This window comes from Pelodiscus sinensis, chromosome 14 (genome assembly GCF_049634645.1).
Source record: "Pelodiscus sinensis isolate JC-2024 chromosome 14, ASM4963464v1, whole genome shotgun sequence".
Lineage (NCBI taxonomy): Eukaryota > Metazoa > Chordata > Testudines > Trionychidae > Pelodiscus > Pelodiscus sinensis.
In genome coordinates this window covers 29,260,895-29,274,808 of record NC_134724.1, presented here as the reverse complement: position 1 = coordinate 29,274,808, position 13,914 = coordinate 29,260,895, and the positions used below count along the sequence as shown (strand labels likewise).

At 39.6% G+C, this 13,914-nt stretch overlaps 1 protein-coding gene across 1 annotated transcript in view; it reads right to left on the bottom strand.

The window, feature by feature from the left end:
* MYZAP (myocardial zonula adherens protein) overlaps nucleotides 1–13,914 on the bottom strand; it is a 105,483-nt gene that overhangs the window by 54,415 nt on the left and 37,154 nt on the right. Inside the window, exons 4-10 of the mRNA XM_075897324.1 lie at nucleotides 13,704–13,796; nucleotides 9,650–9,763; nucleotides 8,562–8,714; nucleotides 5,783–5,908; nucleotides 4,756–4,884; nucleotides 804–889; nucleotides 226–331 (exon numbers count right to left, since the gene is read on the bottom strand). Coding sequence (XP_075753439.1) covers nucleotides 226–331; nucleotides 804–889; nucleotides 4,756–4,884; nucleotides 5,783–5,908; nucleotides 8,562–8,714; nucleotides 9,650–9,763; nucleotides 13,704–13,796 — 807 coding nt within the window. The remainder of the gene's footprint in view (nucleotides 1–225; nucleotides 332–803; nucleotides 890–4,755; nucleotides 4,885–5,782; nucleotides 5,909–8,561; nucleotides 8,715–9,649; nucleotides 9,764–13,703; nucleotides 13,797–13,914) is intronic.

Below are 13,914 nucleotides of genomic sequence, written 5' to 3'. Positions count from 1 at the left end.
TTGCAATATACAAATCCATAGCTCATGCACTATTGATGCATAGTAAGCATCATGTTATAAGATGGTAAATAAAGCAGCAAACAACATGCAGAGCTTTTGATTGTGGAACAGGCAAAAGGATTTAGAAGAGATCTCCTTCCTGGGCTATGTATTCAGTTTTATGGTGTAAAGAGTTTAAACCTCCATGTAGCTGTTAAGGGAATATATTGTTTTTCTAGAGCTCACCTCTTCTACCATATGTTTGACTTTCTTCTGTTGGCAATGAACCATATCATCCAGATGTTTGATACGTTCTCTAAGACCAGCTGCAACCTCTTCTAGATGCTGTGACCTGATACAAGTTATAAGAACTAAGTAAATATATAGGAAGCCATAATGTGTAAACAAAAAACCAAACAACCTCGCACACACAAGCCCAAACTAGAAAAGGATACAAGGATCCCACTGGCCTTATTTTAGGGGCTCAGCACTTCTGAACAGAGTCGGGGCTTTGTCTTTTATGCCTATCTTTAAAAAGCACCACAGATGTGCATAAAACTATGCTAACCTAAAAAACAGATATTTCTCAGCAACGCAATGTATTCTATGCAATCCATCACCATTGCAATCAATTTATCTCACAAAAAAAGCTTAGAAGGATGAGTTTTTGCAAAATAAATTCAGTTTTCTTGCATAAAATAAGACAAATATGTTCCAGTTGGATAATTCCTTCCCAAATTATTCTACAGTCAACATTAATATAAAAGATTCAGGTTTGATTTTTTTAACAATGCTTGAAATCTCAGGAAGGAGTAGCAGCTCACCTCTGTTTGTCTGAATGGGTTTGAGATTTTGCTCCCGATATCTGGGTTTCATGCTGTACCAGTTGTTTTTGTAGCTGGTGGCGTTCCTAAACAAGAAAATATAATTTCTCCATTTTTTCTCAATGTAAATTTAAACTCCATTAAATATATTTTATTGTGATTTTAAAAAGGCCTATAGTATGTTAACTAAAATAGAGGCTGATTGAGATACAAATTATTACTAGAACCAAGAAGCACAGAATGAAAAAAAACCCCAAAAACTTGAATAATGAGAACAGGGAATATTCATCTGAGCACAAAGATAAACAGCAATGTTTTCAGTCTTCAGCACCAGTCTGCTGGTATCAATGGGCAGTTTTGCTTGCAATTTTGTATTTTGGGAAATGTAACTCTGAAGGATAAAGACGTGTGAACCGAAACACAATTCTGAAAGATCCACAAAGGGACTCCATCCCTCTACAATTATTACAGAGTGAAGATATGATTTCATTTACGGTCTTGGATGCAGAGATTAAATGAAGCACATAACCACTGTTGATTATATGAAAATGAATTTTTCCATATCGTTCCTCCAAAAGGATCTCGATTCAATGTATTTTGCTAGAAATCAGAGGAGTCTTCTTATTTTTCTCCCAAAATTTCCCTGCTTGTACTATTCAAATGTCACCCAGCATGAGTACTGAGAGGATCCATCACATGTAGAGGCTGACCCTACTCCACTACAGTCAGTGCGAGTTTTGCCATTCATGTAAAAGAAAACAGGATTGGGGTCTTAAGAACCAGCAAAACAAGCACAAGAACAGGAGATTAGAGCTGACTACATAAATTAATGAACCGAAGTAAATTACAAATGCATTTCCTAACACCAAAGACCATAACGTACCACCTTTACTCACTGAATGCTACCTTGTAACCATGAATAACTCCACTAAAGTCAGTGGGATAAAAGGAATCAGTGGCAGACAAATAATGGTCCGCTGGCCAACTCTGGTTCTCCAGGGTTAACCCCGGTGGGGCTGCCACCACTGTATTTACCTGTGCCTCCGTAGGTATGGACGATTGCAGCTCCTGTTGGCTGCAGATCGCCATTCCCAGCAAATGAGAGCAGTGGGAAGCTGTGTTCTGGTCCACAGCACTTCTTGCAGCTCCAATTGACCAGGAAAAGCTATCTATGGCCAACACTTTGCCCATACTGCCGAAGGCTCAGGTAAATATAGTGGTAGAGGCCAGCCAGGGGCTAACACTTGTGAAATGCCACCATTTTATTGCCCACCCCTGAATTACGATTTGGTGATTTCTCCAACATTACTGCTAACTGATAAAATAAATGAAGACATATCTCAGCTAGATCTTAAAAACTGAGAAGAGTCTACCTAAATACTTACAATGCAATCCACTTCTGTTAGCTGGGCAAAGAGTACATTAACATACTACACATAAATGAAACCAGGGTTAGTAATCCCATCTAGCCAGCAAGTTTGGCCAGTGATGGCTGTTTCAGTGTATTAGCAAATAATTAGTGATGCTAGATTTAAATGGAAGCTGAAGTGAAAGCACAAGAACATAGCTTGAAAGAACTGAGTTTTATTATATTTTAGGATTAAAATAACCAACATCCTAAATTTTTGTCACCACTCAGGACTGCCAGCAAGTCCTTACTGCTGCATTATGTCTTTTAGACAGTAAGTTCTTTGCAGGGATTGTATTCACTTTCATATATTGAACAATGCCAAACATGCTGAAGGCACTAACAAATAAAACTACAGATTCCCGTACGGAATATAACGGAATCATTGATAATGTCAGATCAATAATTACAATGAAATTCCCTTAGTTGACAGCGGGGAATAAACCTGTTTCAGACATCACAGAGCTTACATCAGACAGGGTCAGATAATACAGGTTGAACCTCTCTTAACCAGGACAATCTGGTCTGGCAACATCCCTGGTCCAGAAGTACGATGGATGTTCCAAGACAAGAGAGTCCAATGGAGGGCCGGTGGAGGAGAATCCAATGGAATGGGGCTGGAACCCAGTAGCGGGTCTGCCCTGTGACAGCGAAACTGGAAGCCCAGCAGCAGGGCTGCCGCCTGGTGGTGACACAGGGTGGAGGCCAGGAGGCAGTGAGGTTGCCTGGCAGGGCTGGAGCCTAGCAGAGGGGCTGTCGCCCTGCAGTAAAACAGCTTGACAGGACCTGGAGGCAGGCGATTGCCTGGTTGTGGGGCCAGAAATCTGGCAGCAGGGACATCTGGCACCACAACCAGGAGCCTGGCAGCCCCCACTGCCAGGCAGTGGGGCAGCAGCGTGCTAGGACTAGGAGACAGCAGGGCTGCAGGGAGGGGGGCAATTGAGTGGCGCAGCAAAGAGTCCATCAGCCCCACTGCTACTTGGTAGACCTGCTCAGAGAGGATGCGAGGTAGCAGGGCTGCCCAGTGAGGTTGAAATGCAAGCGGGGCTGCTGCCTAGCAGCAAAACTGGACCCCAGCAGGGGGGCTGCCTTGTGGGGCCAGGAACCCAACAGCAGGGCTGTGCTAAGGGGCTGGCAACAGGTGGCGGAGGGTTGGCAATGAGGCCATGGCTGGGGGACTAAAAAGAGGGGCAGAAATGACCTTCTCTGGTCTGACAAAATCCCTCATCCGGGATCCATTAGGTCCTGACGGTGCCGGACCGCGGAGGCCCAACCTGTAACTGTTTGAGTAGAGATACTGCACCATGACTACTAGACTTCCATTATAACAATTCTCTCAAACCTGTATGAGTTTTGCCCTGGAACAAAGTCCACAAAATAGAAGGCAGGGCAGGAGAGATAAAGAAATGACAGAAAAACTGCTACAACTTGTTCTACAGCAGTGCCGCTAACGTCACAAGAGATAAGTGTCTGGCAGTATTTCTGCTTTCAGAGAGTTACAAATCAATTGTAAAAATATGCTCAAGGCTGCACTAAAATAGACAATATCTGAGCTAAGGAGAGAAACTTGAGACAATATTGAATGCAGAAAAGATTTTATAGATGAGAAGTAGATCTAAAAACTAAAAATCAGGGATCACTGTTAGAGTACTTTGAAAAATAATCTAAAAATAAGTTATGTGCCTAGAAACATAGATGATTGTTACATGCACGGAAAGTTTGAAATCAGAATTTCAAAAGAATTTTAGTCTGAAGTCTTAAGAGTCTCATTCTGATGTGCAGGAACGTCAAGGTCCAAATCCATTAAAAACTAAATAGTGTAACAGGTTTTCTCTCTGATGCATTTAGGTGAACATGTTTTATACACACACTCATTAGTCAGGTAAATTTGTACATTATAGGACATTGGGAGATAAAGGCTGTGTCCACACTCAGGGGTTCTTTCGAAAAAAGTACCCTTTTTTCGAAAGAACTTCCCCTGCATCCAGACTCAAGCCGCGTTCTTTCGAAATTATTTCGAAAGAACGCGGCTTTTCTTTCGATGGCGGTAAACCTCGTTTCACGAGGAAGAACGCCTTCCTTCGAAAGTTCTTCTTTCGAAGGAAGGCGTTCTTCAATGTAAAGAGGCTGTCTTCGAAAGAGAGCATCCAGACTCGCTGGGTGCTCTCTTTCGAAAAAGCGGATTTCCTCTATCGAAAGATCCGCCTGCAGTCTAGACGCGATCTTTCGAAAGAGGCTCTTTCGAAAGATGCTTTCGAAAGAGCCTCTTTCGAAAGAAGCCTGCAGTCTAGACACACCCAAAGAGTGGGGTTTTTTTTAAACTGTCCTTTCAAAATAAAGATTGCTCCCATATGTCTCTGAGCTCTGAAGCAGCCCTGAAAGTTTTGGCAAGTATCAGCTCCCACAAATAGTAGAGTAGGCAAAAGGTACCAATTTGCCATGGTGTGCTCTCACCAGTCCAAGCACTAAGAGCATGGATGGATGCAATAAAGAGTGTAGATATTTGCATCCATACATTAACATTCTGTGAGCAGAAAAAGTTACCTCTTCCATGCGCTGAATGAGCCGATCCAGCTCTCCAATCCTCTGGTCTTTTTCTTGTATACTTGTCTCTGTAATTTGCATCTTCTTATTTGCCTCCTCAATGGCCTTCAGAAGTCGATTTGTTTCTGCCTTTGAACAAACAGGATTACGTTCATATCCACAAACAACCAATAAGATTGATGAATGAGAAGCTCATTTCTGTGCTTTACAATGGTGTTGGCTTTTTTTTAAAAGTAGACTTCATAAAGCCAATACATCTATGCGCCCAAAAATAAAGACTGCATTTGTAAACCAAATAAGCATCTAGCTATAGCTCCAAATGTGTGTTTTGTGGCACATAAAATTTGGGTTCTCAAAATTGACGAGTTACTTTTAATTTAGGGCTATAAGACTTCTCAGCTATCAGTTTCAAAAACAAAAAAAATATTTTGCACATTCCATGAATATGTGTTCTCCCCTGGGTGGATATAAACACACTCAGTATAGAGAGAAGAAAAATGTGCTACTCCCAACAACAGTATGTTTAGTTACCAAAGCCGGTCACTTTTAACTGCATTTACAGCTATGTCACATTAAGGCTTGAGAGACTGACTTCAGTTGCAGTGACTTCTTGTTATTGACCAGAATGTACAAAACAACATGACCAGAGTGAGCTTTTGTGAGAAAAAAAAAGTTCTCACAAGATTTCTTTACCTATTAAAATCTCAAGAGAAAAAATAATTAATTTATGATTTGCATTTTCTTAGACCAGCAATAGAAAAACTACTTTATTTTCATTTTCATTTTGAAATTTAAATTAGTTTTACTGTCCACTATATTTAGACACGTTCTTTCTTCAGCTACAAAGCTCTAGTGACTATGAAAATTAAAAAGCGGTTGTGACAAGGCATGAAAGGAAAAGAAACTGGGGTGCAAATAAATGTAAGACTTCAATTCTGGTGTTACATTTGTCAATATAATTTAAGGACTGTACTTCAAACACTAAATGCACTGAATGGAAGAACACTCTTAGGCTAGCTGTACATACTATGAGAGTTTCTCTCTCAGCTATATGCTTCTGTTCTTCTTCTTGTAGTTTTTCTTCATACTGACTGTACAGTCTTCTCGTCATCTCTCTCATTACATCAGCATTGGCTTCCTGAGAGCATTCCACCTATAGCAGTGAACAAAATAAAATTTTTAAAGCTGAAACATCTCCAGGTAAGACATTACCAGAGACAAGAAAAACTAAAGTTCAAACAAACTGAAAGGTAAAAAAAATAATAGATGTTGATAGTTAGAGCCCTTCACTAATATTGTTATAAAATATACAGGCAGTCCCCGGGTTACATGGATCCGACTTACATCGGATCCCTACTTACAAACGGGGTGAGGCAACCCTACACTAGCTGCTTCCCCCCAGCAGACCAGGGAGACGCGAAGCTAGCCCTCCCCCCCCCAGCAGACCAGGGAGACGCGGAGCGGCTTTTCTCAGCAGACACCTCAGCTTGAGAATAAAGGACTGAGGGAAGTAAGGTGTGGGAGAATAAAACTGAGCTCTGGAGAAATGTTTGGCTAGAGTTTCCCCTACAATATGTACCAGTTCCGACTTACATACAAATTCAACTTAAGAACAAACCTACAGTCCCTATCTTGTACGTAACCCGGGGACTGCCTGAACTCTACTACTAGACCTGAAGTCATTTACCCCAAGTGCATATTACAGCATAGAGGGGCCTTTAAGTGGACATAAGTTACATTTGTACCAACTTTAGAGCCCCTTCACAATGCCAGAGTTAAAGTGCCATTAGTGTAACTGAGAATCAGGATTGACCTTTTATTAAGCTCTCTGATAACACTGTCACATTATGAAGAACAATTTAAAATTCTCTAATTTTACATGAGTTTAGCTGAGAAATGAGCCTGAACCAAAACCCATATCCAAATGCCTATGAACTTTGCAATGATCAAAATCCAAACCCAATATTTAAAGTTTGAGTACATCTGTGGTGTGTACTGAAATAAAACTAAACGGAACAGTTTTGTTAGGACAGGATTCTCTTTACTCGCTCTGCTACAAATCTAGAGGTACACCTTTAAAGTCATGTGAGTTATGCTGATCTAAGTCAGAGGAAAATCTAGGCATACAAAACTATTAACTTAGTGTTAATATAGGTATAAATCAGGGTAATAAAAGAAGAAGCAGGCACCTAGTGTTTAATGCTGGAACTCTTAGTGGTCATGATTATAAAAGAGTTCTGTTTTGAGCACCTGGTTATCTTGTTTCAAGGACTCCAAGATTTAACAAAACTCAGTAGGAATAAACTGTTCAAATTTTATTACTCTGTATACAAATAAAAAGATATTTTGTCTTCTAAAGAGGAATAGAGCTCTCTGAAAGATTCCATTTGCACCATAGATGCCTTCTGTGGCATCTCACCCAGACAGATATTTACATTAGGAAAAAAGAGCAAGTTACTGCCAATGCAATCAAAAGGAAGTGAAATTAAATTAATTTTCATTCAAGTATACATGAATGCCCACAGTAACAATAATGTGGCTATAAACAACTAGCTAGAAAACAGTTTGCCTCCTACCCTCCCTAAAAAGTGTTAAAGTGGAATATAATCCCTGTACCACCTCTCCCATATTCCTTTGTCTACAATTTGGGTGGCCACTGTAATAGCTAACAACTTTCTCAAGTGAGAATATAAAAAGAAATAATTCTAGTAAACAGAGAGGAACAAACCTAACTGTCAGTAACAAGGGTAGTTGGCAATTTTTGCCTTTTCACAGCCAACCACCACAATACCATATCCTCTTTTTACACCGCCCCCCTTCAAATTAAAAATCAGATTCTGTGGATGTTTCTGCATGTGACTTAACAAGCAACTTCCTCTATGCCAGCATGTGCTTAAACTTTTAATACATACTGACATTCCATTGATGTCAATGTGCTTGATTAAGCACATGCGTAAGTGCATCACTGAACTGGGGACTACAGGCTGAATTCTGCCCTCAAACTCACTTCATTCTTGGAAAGGACGTGTCCTCAAAATTAGGATAAACTACAAGTTTATTTTGAAATCCTGATTTCTTTTCCTCTACTCTCTTCCTTCGGATATTCTTTCCTTCTTTTTATTCTCTACAGACCATAGCAGATCCAAGCAACACTGATAATGATCACAAACCTTGTAATAATATTGTTGAAAGGAAATTAGAACATAAAAATACATTAGTAAGCTGGCACCCTTCCTCCTTGGTTTGATGGATTTCGGCCAGCTATCACGATGCACCAATGCAAGATACAGGAGTACCCAAGAAAATAATCTGTTTTTTACATTTAAAATGTCGGTAAGTCAGTGGTGACCTAATTCCATGGAAGGGGCATAATGTATTTTTAAAAATATTTCTGATGCAGCACAATTGTTTCAAGTTACTTGAAATGCTGTTAACTGCTCTGAAATTATTTAATGGAAACTTCCAAATTAAGACAGTTAGTTTCATTAAAAGATCCAGCTGGTGTTTCAGTCTCTTGTGTTTACCTGAAAACCTGTCCCGCAACTAACTTCTCTTTTCAAAGGTAATTTGCTGTTAGGGTGAACCTCTGTTGCCCAATCAATACTGTACATGTGCACAAAACAAAACAGATTTCTGATGAAAAATTGTGAAAGATACCGTACTGGCTGTCAATAACATTCCATGGATGGACTGGTGAAGAACTCTACACAAATATGGCAAAATCTTTTTTTTCCAAGCCATTAATCTCATTGTCTCAGCAATGCCCTTATTTTACAACGTGAATAAGGGGAGATGATATACTGTACCTTTAGTTTCAGAAGCTGATTTTCAACTTGAGCTGTTTCTAGCTGTTTCTGCTTTTCTTTCAGTTTTTCCATGGACTGTTCATGTGTGCATTTTAAATTTCTTATTTGATCTCTTATATCTGTGTTCTCCAAACTAACATCCACTAAAGTTTTCTAAAATACACACAATGAAACACACAATTTGAAGTAATAAAAATAAAAACATTGTGTTTTGACCAACCTATCATAATAGGATTTCCACAACATTTAGAATATTTTAGAGTTTAGTGTTTTGCTGACAGTGTTAACATAGTTAATAGCTTTGGCCCTTCAAAGTTATGGCTTCCAATTATTTGCTTTAACAAAAAAAGTCTCTTCATAGGAGAATGTCCATTAAAATGCAATCCCAGATTTCTGTGACCAAGAGAAAGATATACATGCCTTACAGTGCAAACACCACTTCCATTTTGCATAGTAACACAACTCAAATGAAATTTACTTTTTCCTACATTCTTCTCCTTTCCAAATGTTAAATTTTAAGCTAATATACCAGAAAAAACTGATGTTTGGGGGGGAAAAAAATCCACACCTGGGACGTAGGAAGAAAGGAGAATCATGGAGGCTAGCTGGATTGGATGCCAAGCTGAAAATATTTTTTAAACAAGAATAATGACCTTCCTTTGTTTATAGGCGTGGCTACTAAATATCTGTAAAATTTTTAAAAAATTGAAATTTCCAGCAAAAGAAAACAGTGGGACAAAATCTTATGATGTGTTATTGGTTTGTAAAATATGGGGGGGAAAAAATCTCCATTTCATATTTAATTTTCCATTAGACAAAGGCCAAGGAATTTCACCAGCTACAGTGGAGTGAAATGACTTTACTATATATTATAATATAGCCTTTTAGCTAGCAGAACTCCTGAATCATTTTTAAGTTCATAATTTATCTGTTTTAAATGTTCTTAATGACATTTGATGGTTAACATCCAAACGTATATCTAACCATCATCAGCCCCTCATGTATACTGTTAAATTGAAAGTACTAAAAGGAATCTAGGTGGCTGTTGGATCAGGCTGTCATCTGTGACTGAGCTATTTACAGCATACCTGTAACTCAATTGATGCTGTTGTCAATGAGGTGTTCATTTCATTGAAGCTATTCAAGGCTGCCGCCTGCACTTCCATGTGGCTCTCTAAGGAATCCTTTTCAGCATTTGCTATCTGAACAGATTACAAAAAGATATAAAAAAAATTCTCAAATTTTAAAATGCTCTCAAAAGGATGATAGCTGTCACCATCTTAACACCGAAGAGAGAACACGTTAAAACCAATAGGATTTAGAGGAGTTTGAATCTTAGAGTAAAGTTTTCTCTATTGAAAAACCTGTTTTAACCAAAAGTTCATTTTAAAAGCTTTAATGTTGGCCTCAGAAGCAAGCTATGGTAAAATATAGAAGCAGTTTTTTTAGTGTCTTCTCACAGTGTGTGCCATCATGCATATTAACTACAGCAAGAACTCAGGCTCTAACTCTTGTGGTCATGAAAAAAGAACTTCCATCTAGCTAAACTTGGTAGAAAAAAATTCATCCCTGTGAAGAGGGAATTCACCCCTTTCGATATTTAACTGGGACTCAGACAGCACAAAGGCCTTGTACTGACCCTGGGCACAGGACCAAGTGTTACCCAGGAAGACCTCCTGCAGAATTTGTCTTTACCTTGAAGATATACTTTGCATACTTTTACATTTTGTTAAGTTTCAAAAAGAAAAGATTTTGGTTTATATAAAACATTGTGTGTCTCTAGAAACTGCTTTGAGGTTCTGCCTCAGGGGTGGGGAAACTTTTACGGGTTGGGGACCACTGAAAAATCAGCAAGGGGCCTCACACAAGTGAGAAACAAAACAAATTAAAAAACAAAACAACAATAAAAAAATCCCACCCAACCCTCACTGACATGGCTCCCAACTGAGGAGAAAGACACTCCCCTTGCACACCAGAGCCTAGGGGGAGCCCAGCCTAATAGATTTTGTGTGCTCCAGCCCAGTGGTCGGGCAGCAGTGGGCTGAATGCCAGTGCGGGCTCCCCAGTTTTTGGGGGCCAGATCTAGGCAAGTTGGGAACCACATCCCAAGCATGAGGTTCCCCACCCAGGTTCTACATGAAAGATGAGAAATGCAAATGTATATAAGAGCATTCCAGCAGGTGAAACAACACTAGCACTCATTTATTGTTATTTAAATAGCATAGTAAATTTTCACAATACTTTAGAGCAGTGTTTCTTAAATTTTTTAAGACCAAGAAACAAGAAACAATTTTTTATGGGGAACACGAAGAATTTTTTTGTTGACCCCCCCAAAAAAACCAAACAACAACAACAACAAAAAACACCACACACACAAAAAAGGGAGGCCATTTTGAATTGTGTTTTCTCGCGACACACTTCCAACTGCCTCTAAGAAAGGGTGCTTTAGAGTATCTAAAATATGCAGACCCCAAAACTGACAAAGCTTCTGCCACAAACAGAAACCAAACATACACATAAACAGGCACAGGTCAGCTGTTTTTTAGTTGTGTGTGGTCTTCAGTGCACAATTGGACAGGCAGGAGTGGGAGGACGCTTGGAAGCAGTATACTGGAAAACTGCTTGAGGCATGAGAGGTGAAGAGCAAGAGGACACACAGGAAGTTTTCGAAATAGGTAGAGGCGGCATTGTGGATATGGTGCTGGGAGAAAACAGCTGTCAAGCCAGCTCATCCCCAGCATCAGCTCCTGCTCCTGTCCCGCTCGCTGCCTCATGCAGAGGCAGCAAGGGGGGATGGGGAAGTGAGTAAGTTTACTACTCACTTACATCACTTGTTAGGAGAGGGTAAAAAAGAAATGGAGCAGCTTAGAGAGAGGCTTGGGTGGAATGCAGGGAGCAAGGCATAGTGTAGGAGAAAATGAGATCAGGAACACAGAGAAGCAGAAAGCTTTGAAGATAAGAAGCATGAGCTTAAATGTTAGCGTGAGCAGTGGGGGAGGAGCCCAACATAAATATTTACTGTGTTTGAATTTTTCAAATGACATACAGAAGAAATGATAAATCAACCAACCATAAGGTGTGTAAGAACACAAAGGAAGATACAGCAGACCAAACAGTATCAATGATGATTAATCAAGGTCTAATCTTATAATTAACACAATCAAACAAGGTCAATGTATAAAATACACAAGCACTGTACACCAATCTTCATAAGTATTTAACAATTTGCATTTACTAGCCAAGCTACACACCAGCAGAGCCAGAGCGCACAGTGGAAGCCAGTGCTCAAGGCTCACAGATAAAAAGCAGCCAGAGAAAGACCGTTCTGGACAGATTGCAGAAGAGATGTGAGACAGGAAGGACCTAGAAGAAAGGTTCAATGACCAAGGTCAGGATTTCACATGTGCATATGCAAGAGTTTTAGTAACAGGGGGTATGTCTACACTACCGCCCTAGTTCGAACTAGGGTGGTTAATGTAGTCATTTGAAGTTGCAAATGAAGCCCGGGATTTAAATATCCCGGGCTTCATTTGCATCTTGCCGGGCACCGCCATTTTTAAATCCCCATTAGTGCGGACTCCGTGCCCGCAGCTACACGCGACACAGAGTAGGTAGTTCGAATTAGGCTTTCTAATTCGAACTACTGGTACACCTCGGACACGGAGTCTGCACTAACGGGTATTTAAAAATGGCAGCGCCCGGCAAGATGCAAATGAAGCCTGGGATTTTTAAATCCCGGGCTTCATTTGCAACTTTGAATGACTACATTAACTACCCTAGTTTGAAGTAGGGTGGTAGTGTAGACATACCCTGGGATAAGAATAAGAGACAGCTTTTGAAGATGCTACAGAGAGAGAATATTTATACTAAGGGCCAAGGGGTGATGGGAGAAGAAATAAAAGGATTCTAAAATGTTGTCAAGTGTGGCAGCCTAGGTGCCTACGAAGAAGGTAAAGATGTCAAAAGTGACACATAATATAGGGAGAAAAGGAGACTTAGGGATAAGAAGCAGTCTGGGGCAGTATTCTCTCTAAGATTTTTCATCCTTGGGCAGGTTGAATTTTCTTTTGGGTGAGCTGAAATTTCTTATGTGCAACACCAATATTCAGGTGTTGTGTGGATGTGCACCAACCAGTACAAACAAAAACCGTAGATATAAATATATATTTTAATAGGTGTGGAAGAAAATATATTAAAACAAGCCTTAGCGCTGCTTCCTCCCACCACAGCCTAACCTGCTGCTGGGGATAAGGAAGGGCTCCAGCGGTTGCGCTGGGGAGAAGGGGCGGGGCTGAGCTCCCACCACCAATTAGCTTGTCTGCCACTTATGGCATGCATGTACCATAGGTTGCCAACCCCTGCTATAGAGATTAGGCACACTCTAGGATAATGACACTCAGAAGCTAAAGGCTCCATGAGGATAGCATCAAAACACATATTTAAGTCCCATTAACTTAATATTAAACATATGCTTACATGTTATTCTTATTAACAAGGCTTTTTTGAATCAGGGCCAGAGAAAATAATGTTGCAATTGGCATCTATATCTTAATTTTTTAGCCAATCAGTTTTCTGAACTAAACAATTCTGTTTGTATGGATTCAGGTAAGAACAAATTGAATTTTAAGAGTTACCTCCTATAAAGCACTAGACAACAGATTCTTGTTTAACACAGTTTATTTTTCAGCCCCAGGACAGTAGCTTTCCATGATAAACCTTATCCTCCAGTCAGTATTCAAATATTTATCATACATAATCACACAGGCAATACAATCAACAGTAGTATCTATTTACAAAAAGAGGGAACAGGATGGTTCTTTCCTGTTCCTTTTATATGACCAGACCTGAAAAAACACTCAGCATAAGCTGAAAAGCTTCTCTCTCTCTCTCACCAACAGAAATTGGTCCAATATTACCTCACTCATCTTGACTCTCTAATACTCCTTTACAGAGAGAGAAAGCCTCTGCCTGGTTTTAATTTTGCTTGAAAAATACAAAGTACTGACAACATGAAAAATAAGGAACTTATATGGCACTAAATCATTATTTGTTTCCTGCCACATGCTGTCTTTCATAAAAAAATATTTATAACCTTTTTTAGTTCACCTCTTATAGCATCATTACAAATAAATGTGAACTTACTGTCAATTCACTTGTAAGTTGCTGTATTTTTCGTTTCATTTCACCATACTCGCCATACATTTTCTCTCTTACTTTTTCCAAAGTTGCTCTCACCTGTAACCAGACAAATTCTTTGTTATTCAGCTTTTATTACAAATATAATTTAGATTAGAAACCAGACAACAATGTGCTCCAAAGACCAAGCTGTGATCATCTTTTGCTAAGCCAACAT